Raw genomic sequence first — 24,844 nt, forward strand, 5'->3', positions numbered from 1 at the left:
AGCTGTGAGGGGAACGGCACCGCAGTACCTCCAGGCTCTGATCAGGCCCTACACCCAAGCAAGGGCACTGCGTTCATCCACCTCTGGCCTGCTCGCCTCCCTACCATTGAGGAAGTACAGTTCCCGCTCAGCCCAGTCAAAACTGTTCGCTGCTCTGGCCCCCAATGGTGGAACAAACTCCCCCACGACGCCAGGACAGCGGAGTCAATCACCACCTTCCGGAGACACCTGAAACCCCACCTCTTCAAGGAATACCTAGGATAAGATAAGTAATCCTTCTCACCCCCCCCCTTAATGATTTAGATGCACTATTGTAAAGTGGCTGTTCCACTGGATGTCAGAAGGTGAATTCACCAATTTGTAAGTCGCTCTGGATAAGAGCGTCTGCTAAATGACTTAAATGTAAATGTAAATGTAAAAAAAGCCTCACTTCCTTTTCCATCTCTGACTACTCCTTCCTTCGATTAGTAGTCCTGCTTGCTCCAGTGCTTTATCTACATTAGGCACCAGTTGTCTCTCGTAGTCCCAGACTCTCTTGTCTTCATGCAGCTCCTTCTTGGTCAGTCCTCCTCGTAGGGGAACTCTGACATGGATGATATGACACACGTTAGGAGGAACCTTCACTGTCTGCCCGAAGTTACGCAGCACAGAGTGGACCGACGTCTGCTCCACTGCCCTGGGGTCAGAGACACAGAAGGGTTGTTAGACAGAGTGGACCGACGTCTGCTCCACTGCCCTGGGGTCAGAGACACAGAAGGGTTGTTAGACAGAGTGGACCGACGTCTGCTCCACTGCCCTGGGGTCAGAGACACAGAAGGGTTGTTTGACAGAGTGGACCGACGTCTGCTCCACTGCCCTGGGGTCAGAGACACAGAAGGGTTGTTAGACAGAGTGGACCGACGTCTGCTCCACTGCCCTGGGGTCAGAGACACAGACGGGTTGTTAGACAGAGTGGACCGACGTCTGCTCCACTGCCCTGGGGTCAGAGACACAGAAGGGTTGTTTGACAGAGTGGACCGACGTCTGCTCCACTGCCCTGGGGTCAGAGACACAGAAGGGTTGTTTGACAGAGTGGACCGACGTCTGCTCCACTGCCCTGGGGTCAGAGACACAGAAGGGTTGTTAGACAGAGTGGACCGACGTCTGCTCCACTGCCCTGGGGTCAGAGACACAGAAGGGTTGTTAGAGTGGACCGACGTCTGCTCCACTGCCCTGGGGTCAGAGACACAGAAGGGTTGTTAGACAGAGTGGACCGACGTCTGCTCCACTGCCCTGGGGTCAGAGACACAGAAGGGTTGTTAGACAGAGTGGACCGACGTCTGCTCCACTGCCCTGGGGTCAGAGACACAGACGGGTTGTTAGACAGAGTGGACTGACGTCTGCTCTATTCTATCCTTTCCTGGGTCTTACTTTCATCTTGTAGGGGTGGTAAGTTCTAACCAGAGCCCTATACTACAAACTCTGAGTTCAACGGGGTGGCAGTGTAGCCTAGTGGTTAGAGCATTGGACTAGTGACCGAAAAAATCCCCGAGCTGACAGTGTACAAAATCTGTCGTTCTGCCCCTGAACAGGCAGTTAACCCACTGTTCCTAGGCCGTCATTGAAAATAGGAATTTGTTCTTAACTGACTTGCCTAGTTAAATAAAGGTAAAAAAACAAACATGCGATAACCACTTACACAAATGTGGCTCACCTTTTAGCCAGGTACCTTTCTGGGCAGGCTAAAATCAGGGCTAACTCTACTCATCCTGAATGAAATATCTGAGCCGTGAGTTGAGGACCAATGTGATCAGGTTCCCATCATCCCTTTTCATTTGAGGAGGACCACTGATTAAATATTAATCAAGTGTTTTTTCGGTGTAATTCTTTGTTGTTGTAATATTAAATACACATTTAGTAATGACAGGATGCATTTGAAACTTCATGCAGAAGTTTAACTTTTGTATGACTTTATATAATTATTGTATCTATAGAGTGGGGAGAAAAGGTGCTTGTGCATTAACCTAAGACGGCATGAACGATACATAACAAAAGACGCCACTTCTTATGACCCTTTTCACACCATAACCTGCAGAATTTGCAAGATAGCTTTTATTTCATGTTGATTTGGTTAAAAATGTAATGTAGCGCTGACTCGCCCATGGATTTATGTTTCAGCATTGTCTCAATGAAGAGTTCGGAGTTTGACTAGCCACGTGCGACATGCATGCGCAGTTATAAGTTTGCTAGAGTGAGCAGCAGGAGGACAAGCAATATCCAGCGTTGTAATAGGGATGAAGCTGGAATGTGAACCTAACTGAAGCTGACTAGCTTTAGAAAACCCTGAGTATATCTAGCTAGTTCTTAGTATACTACTCTGGGCTATACTATCACCTTGGAGACGTAGGAGATTCTAACCTGGGCCGTACTATCACCTTGGAGACGTAGGAGATTCTAACCTGGGCCGTATTATCACCTTGGAGAGGTAGGAGATTCTAACCTGGGCCGTACTATCACCTTGGAGACGTAGGAGATTCTAACCTGGGCCGTACTATCACCTTGGAGACGTAGGAGATTCTAACCTGGGCCGTACTATCACCTTGGAGAGGTAGGAGATTCTAACCTGGGCCGTACTATCATCTTGAAGGGGTGGGAGATGCGATAGTCTGGCTCCTCTCTGTAGATGTGCGCCATGATGTTGATCCCTGGAACATTTCTCCAGCGGGGCAGTTCAAACCTTCCACTGGGCTCAAACTGGGACTTAGGAAAGATGTGGTTCTCTATGAGGAACACTTCAGCCTGGGGAGAAGGAGGGTTGAGTGAGAGAAGGCAAAAGAGAGAGAAGGAATTCTGATTTTTTTCCCTTCATATCTGATACATCTTTCTCACTGTCCACACCTTTATTGTATTTTGACCTATATCAGATTCGCACATTCACACGCAAACTCAATGCTCATTCATTTCCTGTCAATTTTGGGGTGGTTATCTTGGTAACGGCAGGTCATGTGCAAGAACAACAATTTTGATCTGAGCATCCAGACAGGATGAGAATCACATACGAATGTGGAATCAGAAGTCAAAAGACAAGAGTCCATTGCTGCGTTTACACGAGCAGCCCAATTCTGATCTTTTTTCAATAATTGGTCTTTTCAGTCTTTTCAAGATCAGATATGATTGGTCAAAAAAACAAAAACACCAAAGATCAGTAATTGCTGTTTACACATTGGGGAAAATATCAGGTGTCAGATATGCCAAATAATTGGCAAGAAAATCTGAATTGGGATGCCTGTGTAAACAGCCTAACATATGCATACTACACACGTAATGATCATAATTAACACACATACACAGTACTTCCCGAGTCGTCCCCCTACCTTTGGGTTTTGCCTCTGAAGTACATACATCATCTGGGGCAGGTTTTGATGCTGGTATGGAGCTATAATCTCATCGATGTCGTTCAGCAGTACATAGCGTGACTGATACATTTGTCTGTAGACACAGTCATTCAGAGTGGTCAACTGGCCATGGTAGTGGATGTCCCCTCCATGTTCACTGGGCTGCCACCCACGGGACGGGTTCATGTATTTGCCGATAGGCCAGGGCACCACCTGCAGTCAATCAATCCGCCAGGTAATTGGGGAGGACGGGCTCGTGGTAATGACTGGAGCGGAATAGGTGGAATTGTATCAAATACATCAAACACATGGTTTCCATGGTTTCCAGGTGTTTGATGCCATTCCATTTGCTCCGTTCTGGCCATTATTATGAGCCGTTCTCCCTTCAGCAGCCTTCACTGCTATCTATCTATGTATCTCTCCATGTATCCATCCATCCAATCAGTTAGTTCTTACCTCCACAAAGCCGTCCTGTGTGTAACTCTGTAGCAGTCTATCCAGGTCTGATCCACAGCTGGTGTTATACACCACAACATGCTGCACTCCCAACAGCCTGCAACATAGCAATCAATCAATCAACCATTTAATCAATCAACCAACCATTTCATCAATCAATCAACCATTTCATCAATCAATCAACCATTTCATCAATCAATCAACCATTTAATCAATCAATCAACCATTTAATCATTCAACCAACCATTTAATCAATCAATCCATCACTCAATACCCACTTGTACATCTCCAGAGTCTGGGTGACCTGAAGCACGTTGTTATAATCGCCAAATAAATTGGACCAACAGACAGTGAAGTTGAACTGAAACTTCTCTTCCTCCCTTTTCACAAGGTTCTGGATGCGGAGGAAGGTTTGGTTCTGAGCGAGCTTGGTGTCAGCTTGTGTGGCGAGGGTCACGTGCGACGGGTTACAGCCGGGAACATTCGGACAAAGGACGTCGGTCGTCACGAAGCGGAAACCTTCATCCCAATACAGAACAGAGTCACATAAATGTAAATCCACAAACTAATCAGAGAATCACCAAGCCCCTTATTTCTTTGATTCAGGTGTGTCAGTGCAGGGCTAAAACCAAATAGCAAATAGCAGATACCAAAGTGATCAGAGTGCATCTGGACTTCAGCCTTCATTCCATTAGCCCAGTGAGTCCCACAGTAGAACACACAGTACAGAGGCTGGACAGAGTCTCGTCTGAAGATACTGATGATGCGTACGGAGCTTCCCTCCACACGATGTTCCTTGTAGGCCCCCACCATGAAGTGTTTGGTGTCGTTGACAGGCGTGATGGACTGGTCAGAGATGTGGTGCTGATAGAGGTGCTGGTGGTCCTGGTGGTTGCTTGGCTGTGACCTGCGGAATCATGGACAGATTTTTTCCTTTTGACACGTTTATTAAGTTTCTTGATTGTACGGCAGAGGCTACACGGTACCTGGGCAATGTGAAGATGACGTAGACCATGACTGCCAGAGCAGAAGCTATCAGTAGAGGGAACGCACGCCTCTTCACCATCATGAGCCAGATCTAGGAAGGTAGTTTATAGAAGGTGAAGAATGAGGTGACCTTTGAAGAGAAGGGAAAGTTAATAATGTAGTCGCACTTGCTCCCTGGCTATGTTTACACATGCAGCCCAATTCTGATAGTTTTTTGCCACAAATTGGTCTTTCGACCAATCAGATCAGCTCTTTTGCCCATAATTGGGCAAGATATCAGAATTGTGCTGCCTGTTTAAACACAGCCTCTGATCCTTAGAGTGAGATGAAGACATGCATGACATGCAAAATACTGTATCTAATTACAGTCAAATAGGCCTCAAGTTCAACTTTCAACATTATTTGTCCCAGAGAGGGAAATAGTGGCTTTGCAGCACGTATGACATGAAAAACATATGAAATCCACATGGACCAGAATGGAAATGACAATAAGGGACACTGGAAATAAATCAAATCAAATTTTATTTGTCACATACACATGGTTAGCAGATGTTAATGCGAGTGTAGCGAAATGCTTGTGCTTCTAGTTCCGACCATGCAGTAATATCTAACAAGTAATCTAACCTAACAATTTCACAACTACCTTATACACACAAGTGTAAAGCAATGAATAAGAATATATAAGTGGTGGCCGAACGGCATAGGAAAGATGCGGTAGATAGTATAGAGTACAGTATATACATATGAGATGAGTAATGTAGGGTATGTAAACATTATATTATGTGGCATTGTTTAAAGTGGCTAGTGATACATTTATTACATCCATTTTTCCATTATTTAAGTGGCTAGAGTTGAGTCAGTATGTTGGCAGCAGCCACTCAATGTTAGTGATGGCTGTTTAACAGTCTGATGGCCTTGAGTTTTTCAGTCTCTCTGTCCCAGCTTTGATGCACCTGTACTGACCTCGCCTTCTGGATGATAGCGCGGTGAACAGGCAGTGGCTCGGGTGGTTGTTGTCCTTGATGATCTTTTTGGCCTTCCTGTGACATCTTGTGGTGTAGGTGTCCTGGAGGGCAGCTAGTTTGCCTCCGGTGATGCGTTGTGCAGACCTCACTACCCTCTGGAGAGCCTTACGGTTATGGGCGGAGCAGTTGCCGTACCAGGAGGTGATACAGCACGACAAGATGCTCTCGATTGTGCAACTGTAAAATTTTGAGTGTTTTTGGTGACGAGCCGAATTTCTTCAGCCTCCTGAGGTTGAAGAAGCGCTGCTGCTCCTTCTTCGCCACGCTGTCTGTGTGGGTGGACCATTTCAGTTTGTCCGTGATGTGTACGCCAAGGAACTTAAAACTTTCCACCCTCTCCACTACTGTCCTGTCAATGTGGATAGGGGGCTGTTCCCTCTGCTGTTTTCTGAAGTCCACGATCATCTCCTTTGTTTTGTTGACATTGAGTGTGAGGTTATTTTCCTGACACCACACTCCGAGGGCCATCACCTCCTCCCTGTAGGCCGTCTTGTCGTTGTTGGTAATCAAGCCTACCACTGTAGTGTTGTCTGCAAACTTGATGATCGAGTTGGAGGCGTGCATGGCCACGCAGTCATGGGTGAACAGGGAGTATAGGAGAGGGCTGAGAATGCACTCTTGTGGCGCCCCAGTGTTGTGGATCAGCGGGGTGGAGATGTTGTTACCTACCCTCACCACCTGGGGGCGGCCCGTCAGAAAGTCCAGAACCCAGTTGCACAGGGCGGGGTCGAGACCCAGGGTCTCGAGCTTAATGACGAGTTTGGAGGGTACTATGGTGTTAAATGCTGAGCTGTAATCGATGAACAGCATACTTACATAGATATTCCTCTTGTCCAGATGGGTTAGGGCAGTGTGCAGTGTGATTGCGATCGCGTCGTCTGTGGACCTATTGGGGCGGTAAGCAAATTGGAGTGGGTCTAGGATGTCAGGTAGGGTGGAGGTGATATGGTCCTTGACTAGTCTCTCAAAGCTCTTCATGATGACGGAAGTGAGTGCTACGGGGCGGTAGTCATTTAGCTCAGTTACCTTAGCTTTCTTGGGAACAGGAACAATGGGAAGCATGTGGGAACAGCAGACTGGGATAAGGCTGATTAAATGTCTGCGCATGCTTTCATGACGTGGCCGGGGATGCCGTCTGGCACCTAGCCTTACGAGGGTTAACACGTTTAAATGTTTTACTCACATTGGCTGCAGTGGAGGAGAGCCCGCAGGTTTTGGTAGCGGGCCGTGTCAGTGGCACTGTATTGTCCTCAAAGCGAGCAAAGAAGTTGTTTAGTCTGTCTGGGAGCAAGACATCGTGGTCCGTGACGGGGCTGGTTTTTCTTTTGTATTCCGTGATTGACTATAGACCCTGCCACATACCTCTCGTGCCTGAGCCGTTGAATTGCGACTCGACTTTGTCTCTATACTGACGCTTAGCTTGTTCGATTGCCTTGCGGAGGGAATAGCTGCACTGTTTGTATTCGGTCATGTTTCCGGTCACCTTGCCCTGATTAAAAGCAGTGGTTTGAGCTTTCAGTTTTGCGCGAATGCTGCCAACAATCCACGGTTTCTGGTCGACGTTATGCGTAACATATTCCAGTCTACGTGATCGAAGCAATCTTGAAGCGTGGAATCCGTTTGGTCGGACCAGCGTTGAACGACCCTGAGCGCGGGTGCTTCATGTTTTAGTCTCTGTTTATAGGCTGGGAGCAACAAAATGGAGTCGTGATCAACTTTTCCAAAAGGAGGGCGGGGAGGGTCTTATATGCATTGCGGAAGTTAGAATAACAATGATCCAGGGTTTTGCCAGCCCGGATTGTGCAATCGATATGCTGATAGAATTTAGGGAGCCTTAATTTCAGATTAGCCTTGTTACAATCCCCATCTACAATAAATGCAGCCTCAGAATATGTGGTTTTCAGTTTACATAGAGTCGAATTAAGTTCTTTCAGGGCCGTCGGGGGGAATATACACGACTGTGATTATTATCGAAGATAATTCTCTTGGTAGATAATGTGGTCGGCATTTGATTGTGAGGAATTCTAAGTCAGGTGAACAAAAGGACTTGAGTTCCTTTATGTTGTTACCACATCTCGTTAATCATAAGGTATACACCCCCACCCTGCTTCTTACCAGAGAGATGTTTGTTTCTGATGGCACGATGCGTGAAGAAACCAGGTGGTTGTACCGACTCTGGTATCGTGTCTCGAGTGAGCCACGTTTCCGTGAAACAAAGAACGTTACAGTCTCTGATGTCTCTCTAGAAGGCAACACTTGCTCGTATTTTGTCTACCTTGTTGTCAAGAGACTGGACATTGGCAAGTCTACGGAGCCTGACCAGAAGACCACTCCGTCTGCCCCTTCTATGGCGCTGTTGCTTTGGGTCGCCGGCTGGGATTCGATCCATTGTCCTGGGTGGTGGGCCAAAAAGAGGATACGCTTCGGGATAGTCGTATTCCTGTTCTTAATGTTAGTGAGTTGACATTGCTCTTATATCCAATAGTTCCTCCTGACTGTATGTAATAAAACCTAAGATTTCCTTGGGTAACATTGTAAGAAATAACACATAAAAAACAAAATACTGCATAGTTTCCTAGGAACGCGAAGCGAGGCGGACATCTCTGTCGGCGCCGGAAGTAAGACATTGGCTTTGTATTATCTCTTTCTACTTTCGTGCTGTGTGTATGTATTTCTTAAACTGTCAAATAAAATAAATCAACCACTGCCTTGAGGGGAAGTGACAGGTGTGTGCTGTGGTTGATTGCAGTTATTGTTGTGGTGTGTGTATAGAGTTCTTAGTGGACAAGCCAGAGCAGGAGTTTCAGGACCTAAATGAGAAAGCGAGAGCTCTGAAACACATCCTCAGCAAGATACCTGACGAGATCAACGACCAGGTACTCTTACCAAAGATGGTCGATAAATGAAGATGTCCCACTTAGGCTGTTTATCATATAAAACACATTGTCCATTCCGGTCTGCTTAATTAATGGGGTGGCTCACGCATAGGCACCAATGCATAAGCAGCTCGGTCTAGTCTGCTTAGTTGACTGATGAGGGTGTGGGATGTCTCTCTTCCTCTTCCGTCTTACTACACACACGCGGGTGTACAGATACAGCCATAGAGGTGCTGGGGCACCTGCACTTTTTCCCTCCTATGAAAAAAGTGTACTTTTTATTGATAGCAGTTTTTTTAAACTAATTATTTTGTATATAATGGTCTGCCTCTTTTCTCTCTTGTAATTTAAATGCAACGAATTGTCCGTCAAAGTACATAATTTATCAGAAACGAAGGAATCTTGAAAAAAGATCCCCCGCCCCTCTGCCACTCACCCTGCGTGCCCTAGCTACCTGCCGGTGACTTCATCCAATTCATATTCTATCCTATCCTATTCATATTCTATCCTAATCTATTCATATTCTATCCTATTCATATATGTATCCTATCCAATTCATATTCTATCCTATTCATATTCTATCCAATTCATATTCTATCCTATTCATATTCTATCCTATTCATATTCTATTCAATTCATATTCTATCCTATTCATATTCTATTTATTTATTTATTTATTTTTACCTTTATTTAACCAGGCAAGTCAGTTAAGAACAAATTCTTATTTTCAATGACGGCCTGGGAACAGTGGGTTAACTGCCTAGTCCACCGCTCTAACCACTAGGCTACCCTGCCGCCCCAATTCATATTCTATCCTATCCTATTCATATTCTATCCTATCCTATTCATATTCTATCCTATTCATATTCTATCCTATTCACATTCTATCCTATTCATATTCTATCCTATTCATATTCTATCCTATTCACATTCTATCCTATTCATATTCTATCCTATTCATAGTCTATCCTATTCACATTCTATCCTATTCATATTCTATCCTATTCATATTCTATCCTATTCATATTCTATCCTATTCATATTCTATCCTATCCTATTCATATTCTATCCTATCCTATTCATATTCTGTCCTATCCAATTCATATTATATCCTATTCATATTCTATCCTATCCTATTCATATTCTGTCCTATCCAATTCATATTATATCCTATCCTATTCATATTCTATCCTATCCAATTCATATTCTATCCTATCCAATTCATATTCTATCCTATTCATATTCTATCCTGTCCTATTCATATTCTACCCTATCCTATTCATATTCTATCCTATCCTATTCATATTCTGTCCTATTCATATTCTATCCTATCCAATTCATATTATATCCTATCCTATTCATATTCTATCCTATCCTATTCGTATTATATCCTATTCATATTCTATCCTATCCTATTCATATTCTATTCTATTCATATTCTATTCTATCCTATTCGTATTCTATTCATATTCTATCCTATTCATATTCTATTCAATTCATATTCTATCCTATTCATATTCTATCCTATTCATATTCTATCCTATTCATATTCTATCCTATCCTATTCATAATCTATCCTATCCTATTCATATTCTATCCTATTCATATTCTATCCTATTCATATTCTATCCTATCCTATTCATATTCTATCCAATTCATATTCTATCCTATCCAATTCATATTCTATCCTATCCTATTCATATTCTATCCTATCCTATTCATATTCTGTCCTATCCAATTCATATTATATCCTATCCTATTCATATTCTATCCTATCCTATTCATATTCTATCCTATCCTATTCATATTCTATCCTATTCATATTCTATCCTATCCTATTCATATTCTATCCTATCCTATTCATATTCTGTCCTATCCAATTCATATTATATCCTATCCTATTCATATTCTATCCTATCCTATTCATATTCTATCCTATTCATATTCTATTCTATCCTATTCGTATTCTATTCATATTCTATCCTATTCATATTCAATTCATATTCTATCCTATCCTATTCATATTCTATCCTATTCATATTCTATCCTATTCATATTCTATCCTATCCTATTCATAATCTATCCTATCCTATTCATATTCTATCCTATTCATATTCTATCCTATCCTATTCATATTCTATCCAATTCATATTCTATCCTATCCAATTCATATTCTATCCTATCCTATTCATATTCTATCCTATCCTATTCATATTCTATCCTATCCTATTCATATTCTATCCTATCCTATTCATATTCTATCCTATCCTATTCATATTCTATCCAATTCATATTCTATCCTATCCAATTCATATTCTATCCTATCCAATTCATATTCTATCCTATCCTATTCATATTCTATCCTATCCTATTCATATTCTATCCTATTCATATTCTATTCTATCCTATTCGTATTCTATTCATATTCTATCCTATTCATATTCTATTCAATTCATATTCTATCCTATCCTATTCATATTCTATCCTATTCATATTCTATCCTATTCATATTCTATCCTATCCTATTCATAATCTATCCTATCCTATTCATATTCTATCCTATTCATATTCTATCCTATTCATATTCTATCCTATCCTATTCATATTCTATCCTATTCATATTCTATCCTATCCTATTCATAATCTATCCTATCCTATTCATATTCTATCCTATTCATATTCTATCCTATCCTATTCATAATCTATCCTATCCTATTCATATTCTATCCTATTCATAATCTATCCTATCCTATTCATATTCTATCCTATTCATATTCTATCCTATTCATATTCTATCCTATCCTATTCATATTCTATCCTATTCATATTCTATCCTATCCTATTCATAATCTATCCTATCCTATCCTATTCATATTCTATCCTATTATTATTCATAATCTATCCTATCCTATTCATATTCTATCCTATTCATATTCTATCCTATCCTCATAATCTATCCTATCCTATTCATATTCTATCCTATTCATATTCTATCCTATTCATATTATCTATCCTATTCATATTCTATCCTATTCATATTCTATTCATCCTATTCATCCTATTCATATCTATCCTATCCTATTCATATTCTATCCTATTCATATTCTATCCTATCCTATTCATATTCTATCCTATTCATATTCTATCCTATCCTATTCATATTCTATCCTATTCATATTCTATCCTATCCTATTCATATTCTATCCTATTCATATTCTATTCTATCCTATTCGTATTCTATTCATATTCTATCCTATTCATATTCTATTCAATTCATATTCTATCCTATCCTATTCATATTCTATCCTATTCATATTCTATCCTATTCATATTCTATCCTATCCTATTCATAATCTATCCTATCCTATTCATATTCTATCCTATTCATATTCTATCCTATTCATATTCTATCCTATTCATATTCTATCCTATTCATATTCTATCCTATTCATATTCTATCCTATCCTATTCATAATCTATCCTATCCTATTCATATTCTATCCTATTCATATTCTATCCTATTCATATTCTATCCTATCCTATTCATAATCTATCCTATCCTATTCATATTCTATCCTATTCATATTCTATCCTATCCTATTCATAATCTATCCTATCCTATTCATATTCTATCCTATTCATATTCTATCCTATTCTATCCTATTCATATTCTATCCTATCCTATTCATATTCATTCCTATTCATATTCTATCCTATCCAATTCATATTCTATCCTATCCTATTCATATTCTATCCTATTCATATTCTATCCTATCCTATTCATAATCTATCCTATCCTATTCATATTCTATCCTATTCATATTCTATCCTATCCTATTCATATTCTATCCAATTCATATTCTATCCTATCCAATTCATATTCTATCCTATCCTATTCATATTCTATCCTATCCTATTCATATTCTATCCTATCCTATTCATATTCTATCCTATCCTATTCATATTCTATCCTATCCTATTCATATTCTATCCAATTCATATTCTATCCTATCAATTCATATTCTATCCTATCCAATTCATATTCTATCCTATCCTATTCATATTCTATCCTATCCTATTCATATTCTATCCTATTCATATTCTATTCTATCCTATTCGTATTCTATTCATATTCTATCCTATTCATATTCTATTCAATTCATATTCTATCCTATCCTATTCATATTCTATCCTATTCATATTCTATCCTATTCATATTCTATCCTATCCTATTCATAATCTATCCTATCCTATTCATATTCTATCCTATTCATATTCTATCCTATCCTATTCATAATCTATCCTATCCTATTCATATTCTATCCTATTCATATTCTATCCTATCCTATTCATAATCTATCCTATCCTATTCATATTCTATCCTATTCATATTCTATCCTATTCTATCCTATTCATATTCTATCCTATCCTATTCATATTCATTCCTATTCATATTCTATCCTATCCAATTCATATTCTATCCTATCCTATTCATATTCTATCCTATTCATATTCTATCCTATCCTATTCTATCCTATTCATATTCTATCCTATCCAATTCATATTCTATCCTATCCTATTCATATTATATCCTATCCTATTCATATTCTATCCTATCCTATTCATATTCTATCCTATCCTATTCATATTCTATCCTATCCTATTCATATTCTATCCTATCCTATTCATATTCTATCCTATCCTATTCATATTATATCCTATCCTATTCATATTCTATCCTATCCTATTCATATTCTATCCTATCCTATTCATATTCTATCCTATCCTATTCATATTCTATCCTATCCAATTCATATTCTATCCTATCCTATTCATATTATATTATATTCTATCCTATTCATATTCTATCCTATCCTATTCATATTCTATCCAATTCATATTCTATCCTATCCAATTCATATTCTATCCTATCCAATTCATATTCTATCCTATCCTATTCATATTCTATCCTATCCTATTCATATTCTATCCTATTCATATTCTATTCTATCCTATTCGTATTCTATTCATATTCTATCCTATTCATATTCTATTCAATTCATATTCTATCCTATCCTATTCATATTCTATCCTATTCATATTCTATCCTATTCATATTCTATCCTATCCTATTCATAATCTATCCTATCCTATTCATATTCTATCCTATTCATATTCTATCCTATTCATATTCTATCCTATCCTATTCATATTCTATCCTATTCATATTCTATCCTATCCTATTCATAATCTATCCTATCCTATTCATATTCTATCCTATTCATATTCTATCCTATCCTATTCATAATCTATCCTATCCTATTCATATTCTATCCTATTCATAATCTATCCTATCCTATTCATATTCTATCCTATTCATATTCTATCCTATTCATATTCTATCCTATCCTATTCATATTCTATCCTATTCATATTCTATCCTATCCTATTCATAATCTATCCTATCCTATTCATATTCTATCCTATTCATATTCTATCCTATCCTATTCATAATCTATCCTATCCTATTCATATTCTATCCTATTCATATTCTATCCTATCCTATTCATAATCTATCCTATCCTATTCATATTCTATCCTATTCATATTCTATCCTATTCATATTCTATCCTATCCTATTCATAATCTATCCTATCCTATTCATATTCTATCCTATTCATATTCTATCCTATTCTATCCTATTCATATTCTATCCTATCCTATTCATATTCATTCCTATTCATATTCTATCCTATCCAATTCATATTCTATCCTATCCTATTCATATTCTATCCTATTCATATTCTATCCTATCCTATTCTATCCTATTCATATTCTATCCTATCCAATTCATATTCTATCCTATCCTATTCATATTATATCCTATCCTATTCATATTCTATCCTATCCTATTCATATTCTATCCTATCCTATTCATATTCTATCCTATCCTATTCATATTCTATCCTATCCTATTCATATTCTATCCTATCCAATTCATATTCTATCCTATCCTATTCATATTATATTATATTCTATCCTATTCATATTCTATCCTATCCTATTCATATTCTATCCAATTCATATTCTATCCTATCCAATTCATATTCTATCCTATCCTATTCATATTCTTCCCCTACCCAGGCTTGCAATACATATGTCAATCTGTGCTTGAATTAGTGTAAATTAGAGTTTGCACTTTTTTTGGTAGGCCTATTCCATTCCAATATCCCATTGTAGCAGCCTGCTGAACTAAATACAGTACAGATCAAATATGTATTTCCCGCATGTCAACAGTCATCACCAAGGCTACAGACACTGACTGACACTCTGCAGGAGACAGGGCTTCATCGGCTGTGAAAACCATGAACAACCTCATCTCCAAACTAGCTGGCTCTACAGGGAGCACTGCCACCATAGTCAAACCTAGAACCACCTCATCTCCTAACTAGCTGGCTCTACAGAGAGCACTGCCACCATAGTCAAGCCTAGAACCACCTCATCTCCTAACGAGCTGGCTCTGCAGAGAGCACTGCCACCATAGTCAAACCTAGAATCACCTCATCTCCTAACGAGCTGGCTCTGCAGAGAGCACTGCCACCATAGTCAAACCTAGAACCACCTCATCTCCTAACTAGCTGGCTCTACAGAGAGCACTCCCACCATAGTCAAATCTAGAACCACCTCATCTTCTAACTAGCTGGCTCTACAGAGAGCACTGCCACCATAGTCAAACCTAGAACCACCTCATCTCCTAACTAGCTGGCTCTACAGAGAGCACTGCCACCATAGTCAAACCTAGAACCACCTCATCTCCTAACTAGCTGGCTCTACAGGGAACACTGCCACCATAGTCAAACCTAGAACCACCTCATCTCCAAACTAGCTGGCTCTACAGGAAGCACTGCCACCATAGTCAAACCTAGAACCACCTCATCTTCTAACTAGCTGGCTCTACAGGGAACACTGCCACCATAGTCAAGCCTAGAACCACCTCATCTCCAAACTAGCTGGCTCTACAGAGAGCACTGCCACCATAGTCAAGCCTAGAACCACCTCATCTCCAAACTAGCTGGCTCTACAGGGAACACTGCCACCATAGTCAAACCTAGAACCACCTCATCTCCAAACTAGCTGGCTCTACAGGGAACACTGCCACCATAGTCAAACCTAGAACCACCTCATCTCCAAACTAGCTGGCTCTACAGGGAGCACTGCCACCATAGTCAAACCTAGAACCACCTCATCTTCTAACTAGCTGGCTCTACAGAGAGCACTGCCACCATAGTCAAACCTAGAACCACCTCATCTTCTAACTAGCTGGCTCTACAGAGAGCACTGCCACCATAGTCAAACCTAGAACCACCTCATCTCCTAACTAGCTGGCTCTACAGAGAGCACTGCCACCATAGTCAAACCTAGAACCACCTCATCTCCTAACTAGCTGGCTCTACAGAGAGCACTGCCACCATAGTCAACTCTAGAACCACCTCATCTTCTAACTAGCTGGCTCTACAGAGAGCACTGCCACCGTAGTCAAACCTAGAACCACCTCATCTCCAAACTAGCTGGCTCTACAGGGAACACTGCCACCATAGTCAAGCCTAGAACCACCTCATCTCCAAACTAGCTGGCTCTACAGAGAGCACTGCCACCATAGTCAAGCCTAGAACCACCTCATCTCCAAACTAGCTGGCTCTACAGGGAACACTGCCACCATAGTCAAACCTAGAACCACCTCATCTCCAAACTAGCTGGCTCTACAGGGAACACTGCCACCATAGTCAAACCTAGAACAACCTCATCTCCAAACTAGCTGGCTCTACAGGGAGCACTGCCACCATAGTCAAACCTAGAACCACCTCATCTTCTAACTAGCTGGCTCTACAGAGAGCACTGCCACCATAGTCAAACCTAGAACCACCTCATCTTCTAACTAGCTGGCTCTACAGAGAGCACTGCCACCATAGTCAAACCTAGAACCACCTCATCTCCTAACTAGCTGGCTCTACAGAGAGCACTGCCACCATAGTCAAACCTAGAACCACCTCATCTCCTAACTAGCTGGCTCTACAGGGAACACTGCCACCATAGTCAAACCTAGAACCACCTCATCTCCTAACTAGCTGGCTCTACAGGGAACACTGCCACCATAGTCAAACCTAGAACCACCTCATCTCCTAACTAGCTGGCTCTACAGGGAACACTGCCACCATAGTCAAACTTAGAACCACCTCATCTCCTAACTAGCTGGCTCTACAGGGAACACTGCCACCATAGTCAAACCTAGAACCACCTCATCTCCAAACTAGCTGGCTCTACAGGGAACACTGCCACCATAGTCAAACCTAGAACCACCTCATCTCCTAACTAGCTGGCTCTACAGGGAACACTGCCACCATAGTCAAACCTAGAACCACCTCATCTCCAAACTAGCTGGCTCTACAGGGAACACTGCCACCATAGTCAAACCTAGAACCACCTCATCTCCAAACTAGCTGGCTCTACAGGGAACACTGCCACCATAGTCAAACCTAGAACCACCTCATCTCCTAACTAGCTGGCTCTACAGGGAACACTGCCACCATAGTCAAACCTAGAACCACCTCATCTCCTAACTAGCTGGCTCTACAGGGAACACTGCCACCATAGTCAAACCTAGAACCACCTCATCTCCTAACTAGCTGGCTCTACAGGGAACACTGCCACCATAGTCAAACCTAGAACCACCTCATCTCCAAACTAGCTGGCTCTACAGGGAACACTGCCACCATAGTCAAACCTAGAACCACCTCATCTCCTAACTAGCTGGCTCTACAGGGAACACTGCCACCATAGTCAAACCTAGAGCCACCTCATCTCCAAACTAGCTGGCTCTACAGGGAACACTGCCACCATAGTCAAACCTAGAACCACCTCATCTCCAAACTAGCTGGCTCTACAGGGAGCACAGCCACCATAGTCAAACCTAGAACCACCTCATCTCCAAACTAGCTGGCTCTACAGGGAACACTGCCACCATAGTCAAACCTAGAACCACCTCATCTCCAAACTAGCTGGCTCTACAGGGAACACTGCCACCATAGTCAACCCTAGAACCACCTCATCTCCTAACTAGCTGGCTCTGCAGGGAACACTGCCACCATAGTCAAACCTAGAACCACCTCATCTCCTAACTAGCTGGCTCTACAGGGAACACTGCCACCATAGTCAAACCTAGAACCACCTCATCTCCTAACTAGCTGGCTCTACAGGGAACACTTCCACCATAGTCAAACCTAGAACCACCTCATCTCCAAACTAGCTGGCTCTACAGGGAACACTGCCACCATAGTCAAACCTAGAACCACCTCATCTCCAAACTAGCTGGCTCTACAGGGAACACTGCCACCATAGTCAAACCTAGAACCACCTCATCTCCTAACTAGCTGGCTCTACAGGGAACACTGCCACCATAGTCAAACCTAGAACCACCTCATCTCCAAACTAGCTGGCTCTACAGGGAACACTGCCACCATAGTCAAACCTAGAACCACCTCATCTCCAAACTAGCTGGCTCTACAGGGAACACTGCCACCATAGTCAAACCTAGAACAACCTCATCTCCAAACTAGCTGGCTCTACAGGGAGCACTGCCACCATAGTCAAACCTACCATCATCTTCTAACTAGCTGGCAAGACCTAGAACCACCTCATCTTCTAACTAGCTGGCTCTACAGACACTGCCACCATAGTCAAACCTAGAACCACCTCATCTCCTAACTAGCTGGCTCTACAGAGAACACTGCCACCATAGTCAAACCTAGAACCACCTCATCTCCTAACTAGCTGGCTCTACAGGGAACACTGCCACCATAGTCAAACCTAGAACCACCTCATCTCCTAACTAGCTGGCTCTACAGGGAACACTGCCACCATAGTCAAACCTAGAACCACCTCATCTCCTAACTAGCTGGCTCTACAGGGAACACTGCCACCATAGTCAAACCCACCTCATCTCCTAACTAGCTGGCTCTACAGGGAACACTGCCACCATAGTCAAACCTAGAACCACCTCATCTCCAAACTAGCTGGCTCTACAGGGAACACTGCCACCATAGTCAAACCTAGAACCACCTCATCTCCAAACTAGCTGGCTCTACAGGGAACACTGCCACCATAGTCAAACAGAACCACCTCATCTCCAACTAGCTCAAACCTAGAACCACCTCATCTCCAAACTAGAAACACTGCCACCATAGTCAAACCTCCACCTCATCTCCAAACTAGCTGGCTCTACAGGGAACACTGCCACCATAGTCAAACCTAGAACCACCTCATCTCCAAACTAGCTGGCTCTACAGGGAACACTGCCACCATAGTCAAACCTAGAACCACCTCATCTCCTAACTAGCTGGCTCTAAGGGAACACTGCCACCATAGTCAAACCTGAACCACCTCATCTCCTAACTAGCTCTCTACAGGGAACACTGCCACCATAGTCAAACCTAGAACCACCTCATCTCCAAACTAGCTGGCTCTACAGGGAACACTGCCACCATAGTCAAACCTAGAACCACCTCATCTCCTAACTAGCTGGCTCTACAGGGAACACTGCCACCATAGTCAAACCTAGAACCACCTCATCTCCAAACTAGCTGGCTCTACAGGGAACACTGCCACCATAGTCAAACCTAGAACCACCTCATCTCCAAACTAGCTGGCTCTACAGGGAACACTGCCACCATAGTCAAACCTAGAACCACCTCATCTCCAAACTAGCTGGCTCTACAGGGAACACTGCCACCATAGTCAAACCTAGAACCACCTCATCTCCAAACTAGCTGGCTCTACAGGGAACACTGCCACCATAGAACCACCTCATCTCCAAACCTGGCTCTAAACACTGCCACCATAGTCAAACCTAGAACCACCTCATCTCCTAACTAGCTGGCTCTACAGGGAACACTGCCACCATAGTCAAACCTAGAACCACCTCATCTCCTAACTAGCTGGCTCTACAGGGAACACTGCCACCATAGTCAAACCTAGAACCACCTCATCTCCAAACTAGCTGGCTCTACAGGGAACACTGCCACCATAGTCAAACCTAGAACCACCTCATCTCCAAACTAGCTGGCTCTACAGGGAACACTGCCACCATAGTCAAACCTAGAACCACCTCATCTCCAAACTAGCTGGCTCTACAGGGAACACTGCCACCATAGTCAAACCTAGAACCACCTCATCTCCAAACTAGCTGGCTCTACAGGGAACACTGCCACCATAGTCAAACCTAGAACCACCTCAAACCTATCTCCAAACTAGCTGGCTCTACAGGGAACACTGCCACCATAGTCAAACCTAGAACCACCTCATCTCCTAACTAGCTGGCTCTACAGGGAACACTGCCACCATAGTCAAACCTAGAACCACCTCATCTCCAAACTAGCTGGCTCTACAGGGAGCACAGCCACCATAGTCAAACCTAGAACCACCTCATCTCCAAACTAGCTGGCTCTACAGGGAGCACAGCCACCATAGTCAAACCTAGAACCACCTCATCTCCAAACTAGCTGGCTCTACAGGGAACACTGCCACCATAGTAAAACCTAGAACCACCTCATCTCCTAACTAGCTGGCTCTACAGGGAACACTGCCACCATAGTCAAACCTAGAACCACCTCATCTCCAAACTAGCTGGCTCTACAGGGAGCACTACTACCTGCAGAATTAGCACCCTCATTATCAGCAGCAGATCTTTACAGAAAAACACATGATTTCACATGTGGAAAATCACAAGGGGAGTTACGGTGCAAAGTCAAGGTACACACACACACACACACACACATGGTGCCGTCTTTTGGATAGGACGTTAAACGGGTGTCCTGACGTTAAACGGGTGCCTGCTGTCATTTAAGATCATTTGGCACTTATCGTAAGGGTAGGGTGTTAACCCCAGTGTCCTGGCTAAATTCCCAAGCGGTCCCTCATACCATCATGGCCACCTAATCATCCCCAGCTTACAATTGGCTCATTCATCTCCCCTGTAATTATTCCCCAGGTTGTTGCTGTAAATGAAAATGTGTTCTCAGTCAACTTACCTGGTAAAATAAAAATGTATTAATTAAACACTACCCCATAATGACAAATCGAATTGAAAACAGGTTTTTATTATTTAAATTATTTAAATTATTTAAATGTACATACAATTGTAAAAAACGAAATACCTTATTTACATAAATACATAAATATTCAGACCCTTTGCTATGACCTCAGGTGCATCCTGTTTCCATTGATCATCCCTGAGATGTTTCTACAACTTGATTGGAGTCCACCTGTGGTAAATTCAATTGATTGGACATGATTTGGAAAGGAACACACCTGTCTATATAAGGTCCCACAGTTGACAGTGTGGGAAAAACATTTCTGCAGCATTGATTGTCCCCCAAGAACACAGTGGCCTCCATAATTTTTCTTAAATGGAAGAAGTTTGCAACAACCAAGACTCTTCCTAGAGATGGCCGCCCAGCCAAACTGAGAAATCGGTGGAGAAGGGCCTTGGTCAGGGAGGTGACCAAGAACCCTATGGTCACCCTGACAGAGCTCCAGAGTTCCTCTGTGGAGATCAGAGTACCTTCCAGAATGACAACCATCTCTGCAGCACTCCACCAATCAGGCCTTTATGGTAGAGTGGCCAGACGGAATCCACTCCTCAATAAAATGCACATGACAGCCCGCTTGGAGTTTGCCAAAAGGCACCTAAAGGTCTCTCAGACCATGAGAAACAAGATTCTCTGGTCTGATGAAACCAAGATTGAACTCTTGGCCTGAATGCCAAGTGTCACAACTGGAGGAAACCTGGCACCATCCCTACGGTGAAGCATGGTGGTGGCAGTATCATCCTGTGTGGATGTTTTTTCCAGAGGCAGTGACTGGGAGACTAGTCAGGATCGAGGGAAAGATGAACGGAGCAAAGTACAGAGATCCTTAAGGAAAACCTACTCCAGAGTGCTCAGGACCTCAGACTGGGACGAAGCACACAGCCAGGACAACTCTGTAGTGGCTTCAGGATTAGTCTCTGAATGTCCTTGAGTGACCCAGCCAGAGCCCGGACTTGAACCTGATCGAACATCTCTGGAGAGACCTGAAAATAGCTGTGCAGCGACGCTCCCTATCCAACCTGACAGAGCTTGAGAGGATCTGCAGAGAAGAATGGGAGAAACTCCCCAAATACAGGTGTGCTCAGCTTGTAGCGTCATACCCAAGAAGACTTAATGCTGTATTCGCTACCAAAGGTGCTTCAACAAAGTACTGAGTAAAGCATCTGAATATTTTCAGTTTTTAAATGTTTATTTATTTATTATATATATATTTTTAAAATATATTTGTTTGGTAAATATATCCATATACATACACACATGCATACATACTGTATACACATATATACATGCACATACCTTTGTAAGAATATACCTTTATTATTATTCCCCGCAAATCCTACCACCGATCCCACAATTGGAGTAAACTAATAAACACTTCGGCTTTTACCTTCAGTTTATTCATCTTATACACATTTTACAGACACAATATATTGTACAATAGTTATATTTTGTTTGTTTTTAGTCTTTCCTCTATTTCTGATGTCCATCCAGTTTGTTTTCTATTTGTAACTGTGCTATTTCACAAAAGTTCTGAACCTATATACATTTAACACAACATATACATTTTGTTTTACATTGGTTGTCTTGCTATTAGTCCCACCCTTCAGCTCCATTCAACCCCTCCCATCTATCTCTCAACATCATCCATTTTCGATTTCTATTTGACATATGTTTTTCAACTGTGCTGTGATGCTTAACAAAATAATTGAACCTTCCTATTCTCATAGCTTCTACAGATTGTAAATTAAAAATATATTTTTTTGCTAAAATAATGATTATATTTTTGATTGTTTGACTATGGCTTTTCAAATCACCCAGTATTGCTATCTGTAGGGTTAGTTCTAGGCAAATGTTGCAATTCTTCAGCCATTCCTGGACCTGTGACCAAAAACGAGCTACATATGGACAATAACAAAATAAAATATCTAATGAGTCTGCCTCCTCACAGCAGAATCTGCAGAGCTGGGAAGATTGTATCCCCCATATATATAACATTCTATTGGTGGCAATAATTTTGTATAGTAATTTCAATTGATACATTTGAAGTTTTGAATTCGGCGTTTTGCGTATCAATTCATAAACCACGTGCCATGGAATGGGTACATCAAATCTCTTCACAACTATTTAGCAATTTATATGGCACAGCTGTCAGTTTTTCTGTCCTTAAATGAAATTGGTATATGTTTTTATTTATCACACTTTTCTTTAACCATTTATGGTCTTTAATACAGGGCCGACATACAAGTTCCTTACTTTTCCCCCCTTCTACTTGCCTCTTCCATGTTTGTGGTAATGCTGCAATTAATTGTTTGTAATTTTGGGTAGAGCAGACATTTCCATATGTCTGTGTTAGCTGAATGTGTGACATAACTCCAGTCCTATTTATTATATCACTCACTAAAATTATACCTTTTTTAAAAATTTCTTAAAAAATATGTTTTCTTAATCAATTTTTGATCAAAATACTTTGTTTTTTACTTTTAATACATTTTCAAACATTTCTAAAAACCTGGTTTTGCTTTGTCATTCGGGGGTATTGTGTGTAGATTGAGAACTGTTTTGTTGAATCAATTTTATAACAAGGCTGTAACGTAACAAAATGTGGAAAAAGTCAAAGGGTCTGAATACTTTCTGAACGCATTGTATCTGGAGACTCTCAAAAACACACAAAATGATTTTAAAAGACTCCACCACCCCACATCTGCCACTCCAGGAGGAACTCTTCAACCCACCAGATATTGGCCACCCATCAAGAATGCCGAATTGGAAAGAACCTCCCAACACGAATATCACTTGGACTGTAACTGTAATCAGTTACAAAATGTAACTGTAATCAGTTACAAACTGTAACTGTAAACAGGTATGTTATCAGCTAAACATATTGTAATCAGATTACAGATACGTTTGAAAATCTAAATGATTACTTCTTGGATTACTTTTCAATTCAAGAAAGGATGTTGACGAACAAATACATTACAACACCATTCCGTTTCTCATCAGGATCCTGGCAGCCGTGTTCTGAATATGGTGGTGATGACAGTAGTTCTGATTAACATCTTTACCAGGACACGGATTTGCCAATGTCAATCTCTTTCCATCAACCTAATCTATGCTAAATGACACGTTGTTTGCTTAGCTAGCTAGGTAGCTCATGTCAAATGAATAGGTTACTATCACGTATATCTGAAAATACATGATCAACTGATGTTTACTGATCATGAAAAGCATGCAGTTACTAGCTGTATAACTCTGATGATCGAGCTAAAAGTGGAATAATCAGAACTGTCTAGGTAGTTCTGACTATGCAATTCAAGAGGTAATGTTATTCAAATCAAATAGTTATACAGTGTATTTAACAATCTCTTGAAAACGGCAAGCGGCCTAGTTGTTCATGGGTTTTAGAAAATCGTAAATATATCTGGCACCAACATCAATCAATTTCAAGAAGGATCTGAATATACCTGTGTGTAAGTCCAGGAAAAGGACCAAATTGTATCCACAAAAAGGTAGTGATGTGTAAATAGATTCAAATTTCAAATTGTTTAGTCAAATCCACCAGATGCAGCCAGACCATGGAAATGGTGTGGATATTACAGCCTACTACAGGAATGCGACAGTAGCCTCTCTCTGTCTTTCTTTATTTCTCTCTCTGTCTCTCTCTCTCACCTGTGCGTCACACTGCCGATGGTGGAAGCTGTACTGCAATTGGAGAAATACACTTCATTTACACAATGTTGGGGAAGCCTAGAGCCTGGAAAGAACATCTCATATGGGTGTTTCCACCAATACATCACAAACTGGTGCTTGTTGCCAAGAGGAAAAACCTGTCCCACAGCACATCTTTGCTGGTAGATCCGGTTTGTAGAGTTTGGGGCTATAGGGTTCTATCTGCATTCAGGTGTAAATGTAGTTATTGACATAGCCTTGTTCTGTTCAATGTTCTCTACCTATATTAATACCACAATTCATGTTCATTTCAAAAT

General features: G+C 41.4%; 1 protein-coding gene across 2 annotated transcripts; it reads right to left on the reverse strand.

The window, feature by feature from the left end:
* Nucleotides 1-311: 311 nt before the first annotated feature.
* On the reverse strand, nucleotides 312-24,604 carry LOC135542671 (uncharacterized). Of its 2 annotated transcripts, none has more exons than XM_064969790.1 (8): nucleotides 24,528-24,604; nucleotides 4,817-4,947; nucleotides 4,481-4,737; nucleotides 4,109-4,349; nucleotides 3,831-3,927; nucleotides 3,354-3,587; nucleotides 2,603-2,778; nucleotides 312-676 (listed from the first exon to the last, which is right to left on the reverse strand). In XM_064969790.1, exons 2-8 carry the CDS (start codon nucleotides 4,897-4,899, stop codon nucleotides 427-429), a joined length of 1,338 nt encoding a protein of 445 aa, XP_064825862.1. In that variant the 5' UTR covers nucleotides 4,900-4,947; nucleotides 24,528-24,604; the 3' UTR covers nucleotides 312-426. The 2 variants fall into 2 exon arrangements, with proteins under 2 accessions (XP_064825862.1, XP_064825861.1); XM_064969789.1 differs by lacking the exon at nucleotides 24,528-24,604 and adding an exon at nucleotides 24,323-24,495.
* Between the last annotated feature and the right edge of the window lie 240 nt (nucleotides 24,605-24,844).

Source organism: Oncorhynchus masou, chromosome 6 (assembly GCF_036934945.1).
Source record: "Oncorhynchus masou masou isolate Uvic2021 chromosome 6, UVic_Omas_1.1, whole genome shotgun sequence".
Lineage (NCBI taxonomy): Eukaryota > Metazoa > Chordata > Actinopteri > Salmoniformes > Salmonidae > Oncorhynchus > Oncorhynchus masou.

Excerpts from the sequence above, each read along its gene's own strand:
- LOC135542671 (XM_064969790.1), bottom strand. The coding sequence starts at position 4,899 with ATGATGGTGAAGAGGCGTGCGTTCCCTCTACTGATAGCTTCTGCTCTG. Across the intron at positions 3,588-3,830 it reads CACAGGACGGCTTTGTGGAG|GTGGTGCCCTGGCCTATCGG; the intron begins GTAAGAACTAAC and ends GATTGACTGCAG. Across the intron at positions 677-2,602 it reads AAGATGATAGTACGGCCCAG|GGCAGTGGAGCAGACGTCGG; the intron begins GTTAGAATCTCC and ends CTCTGACCCCAG.